The sequence below is a fragment of the Papilio polytes genome, unplaced genomic scaffold, assembly GCF_000836215.1.
Source record: "Papilio polytes unplaced genomic scaffold, Ppol_1.0 DF823879.1, whole genome shotgun sequence".
Lineage (NCBI taxonomy): Eukaryota > Metazoa > Arthropoda > Insecta > Lepidoptera > Papilionidae > Papilio > Papilio polytes.
Genome location: NW_013525325.1, coordinates 1,585,094 through 1,587,956, shown reverse-complemented (window position 1 = coordinate 1,587,956; position 2,863 = coordinate 1,585,094). Strand labels below are relative to the sequence as shown.

The 2,863-nt window shown below is 31.5% G+C and overlaps 1 protein-coding gene across 1 annotated transcript in view; it reads right to left on the bottom strand.

Moving 5' to 3' along the window:
- The window catches only part of LOC106102991 (glutamate receptor ionotropic, kainate 5-like), a 5,044-nt gene extending 2,591 nt beyond the window's left edge, over positions 1-2,453 (bottom strand). Inside the window, exons 1-6 of the mRNA XM_013282617.1 lie at positions 2,427-2,453; positions 1,778-1,957; positions 1,478-1,678; positions 819-1,070; positions 520-743; positions 91-228 (exon numbers count right to left, since the gene is read on the bottom strand). Of these exons, the coding sequence (XP_013138071.1) occupies positions 91-228; positions 520-743; positions 819-1,070; positions 1,478-1,678; positions 1,778-1,957; positions 2,427-2,453 (1,022 nt within the window). The remainder of the gene's footprint in view (positions 1-90; positions 229-519; positions 744-818; positions 1,071-1,477; positions 1,679-1,777; positions 1,958-2,426) is intronic.
- Positions 2,454-2,863: the final 410 nt, after the last annotated feature.

The window sequence follows — 2,863 nt, the reverse complement described above, 5'->3', positions numbered from 1 at the left end:
CTTTACCTAAAAGATAGGTTTTCGAAACAATATAACATGTTTTCTCATGGCGTCTTGTAAAATATAAGAAAAATAATTATGAATACATACTTAGGTAGAATATCACATCCTTGCGTCATTATAGAGCCCATTGTGAGCCAAGCGCAGTTTTTGAAATTCCAAATGTTTTCCAATTCCTCGGGATCTTTATCGCATGGTTGTGGATTTTCCCAATCAGCTGGTGATATTCTGATAAACATAATTTATAATGATCTAATAGTTAAAGTAAACAAATTAATGATTTATTAAAAACGATAAGAACTGATATTTGAATAAATCTTTCATCAGACATGTTACATTATATTATTACATCGAAAATTTAAAATATTTATTCAAGGTCTAGCATCTTGTGATTCTGTTTAATGTCATAGATAAGATTTGAAAGATTTGTCCTGTAGTCTAGAATTACTTTGTTAGATGGCTCGTCATCATCGATTAAAAAGATACCAAAATTGTTTACGTTAGTAATTTAATAATTACCTTGAACAAACAAATAGAACAATAGAGACAACGCAATATGCTGTCGCTATATACATCCATACTTCAAATGTATAAGGATTTAGAAATGAAAACATTCCTGGATCTACTTTCTTCTCTTGCACGTACAGAATACTTATTCCCAAACTCATAAAAGGTACAGAGAAGTCAACAACCTTCTTTCTCTCTTCTGTTATTGTTAAATCACAAACTGCTAAATCAGCTTTCTGTGGAGCATTTCTTCAATTTGTAAAACTGCTATTTGCATTTATTACTTACATTTAATTAATTATATTACCAACCTTATCCAATAAATCTCCAATCAAACCATTCCATTTCTTTTTTTCTTTATCATATTGTCCATAAATATAATCTGTATCATATTTAAATGAATATGTATAATTAAAGTTTTCTTTCTTAAGAGTTTCAAAGATTTGCTTAACCAGGTCAACTGAGAAGCCTTCGTATCTCTCCCCGTCGTCCTCCTCTTCACATTCAAGTGTAGTACATTTTTCTTTTTCATAAAAGTAAGGTTTAGCTTTACGAGATATTACCTACGCAAACGAATTTTCCCATTTCGAATTAAATCAAAGATGTATTAAATTATTGTAAGCGAATTATTCAATGATTAAGAGATTTACGTGGAATATGTTATTTAAAATATCATAAATGTAAATACTTGACTTTGGTATGTTATTTTATCTTAATGTATTAAAAAAATCCCATCAGTAAACACCGAAAGGGATGGAGATGGGAATGGATTTATAACCAGAGTAATATTTCTAAACACATCACTCTATCTCACAAGTCCTTTGGCAGACCTTTTTTCCATCAACCATTACCGCGATTTTTATTTAAAAAAATCAATTACATACGAAAGTGTATTGAGTATAAGAATAGAAATTGAATTATCTTTCCTACAAAAATGTTTTTTTTTTGCCAGCGTCAAGGAGCTACTTACGTAGAAATGTTTTCTAGTTTGCTGATTAACAATGTTGTCGGCATCCGGCCGATCCTCTATTATATTTTCTCCCGCAGAGGACTCCCAATTACCTATTGTTTGCCTTTTTCTTAAGTATATTTCGTTGACGTGTAGAAGGTAGTTTGTCCTTTTACCCATTTCATCAAACTCAATGTTTCCGGAAACTCCAGTTGTTTTTGTCTGGAAATATAAATAAGAAGAATAAACGTTTTGTTATATCAGAAGTGGAACAATTTTACTTTTCAATTATTACTTGAGTTCGTTTTTAAATAAATTAACCTTCAAAATTTCTTGTTGCATCAAACCGCCGTGCTCCCAAACATCTTCAGAGTCGCATGAGAACGTTGGAGGTTTTTGGATAGATATTCTCTTTTCTACAGTTGTAAGAGCTTTCATAACATGGTTTGCTACGTCGTTCATAAGCAACGCCTCTATCTGGAAAATCATGACTGTGAGATTCTATTGCCTAAATACCACACAAGCACAAAACAAAAATATCCAATTTCACTTTTTCAGAGATTAAGAGGGTCGACACTGTTTATAGGTAATTTTGGGTAAATTTACTGTATTAACGTTAACACACCTATTACCTCCAGTATAAGTGTTGTTCAGATTGATGCTCAAAAAAAAGCATTTTCTTTATACGTAGCGCTAATTGAAATAGTTTTTCAATTAGTGCAATTATCGAATTTTTCAGTCATGTATAGAAGATAAGAAACAGTCATACTAATAATTACAAAAATAAATAAATAGGAATTAAAACAAAAAGGGTCCATGTCCCTATTACCGACCCAAAATACAAGGTACGTTTATGTGTTACCTAATACCGACCACTAAATAAATGGAACCGTTGAAGTCAAATAAAAATGCTCGTATACATTGAACGATTTATATAAATGCTCCAACACGGTACAGAAAATTCTCAAACCTTAACAATTATATGTATTCTTATCATGTTACATTCTTAAGAAAGTCGAATTAGTCAAAAAAATCTTATTTATACGGATTTTGTATACCAAATTACCAAAGACCTGCATTGATTATGCCATGATATTAATAAAAATTACCCACTTCAGATATCCTTGATTCTGATAGCCTTCAGATAGCCTTGCCTGTCTAGGATTAGGCTACCCAGTTACAACATGTTTAAAAACATGTGCTCTTTTATATAATGTGGGCTTTATCAGGAAATCTGATGACGGAAGGTCTGCAGGTATGCAGGTATTTTTTAAATCGTTGACTTACGCACATAAACAAGAACTGTACATTTGCAATACAAACACATCTACATTTTTTTATACCACACACTTGTGTAACGTGTAATAGGTCGGTATTGGATGCGGATTTAGGTAGTCGTTATTAGGT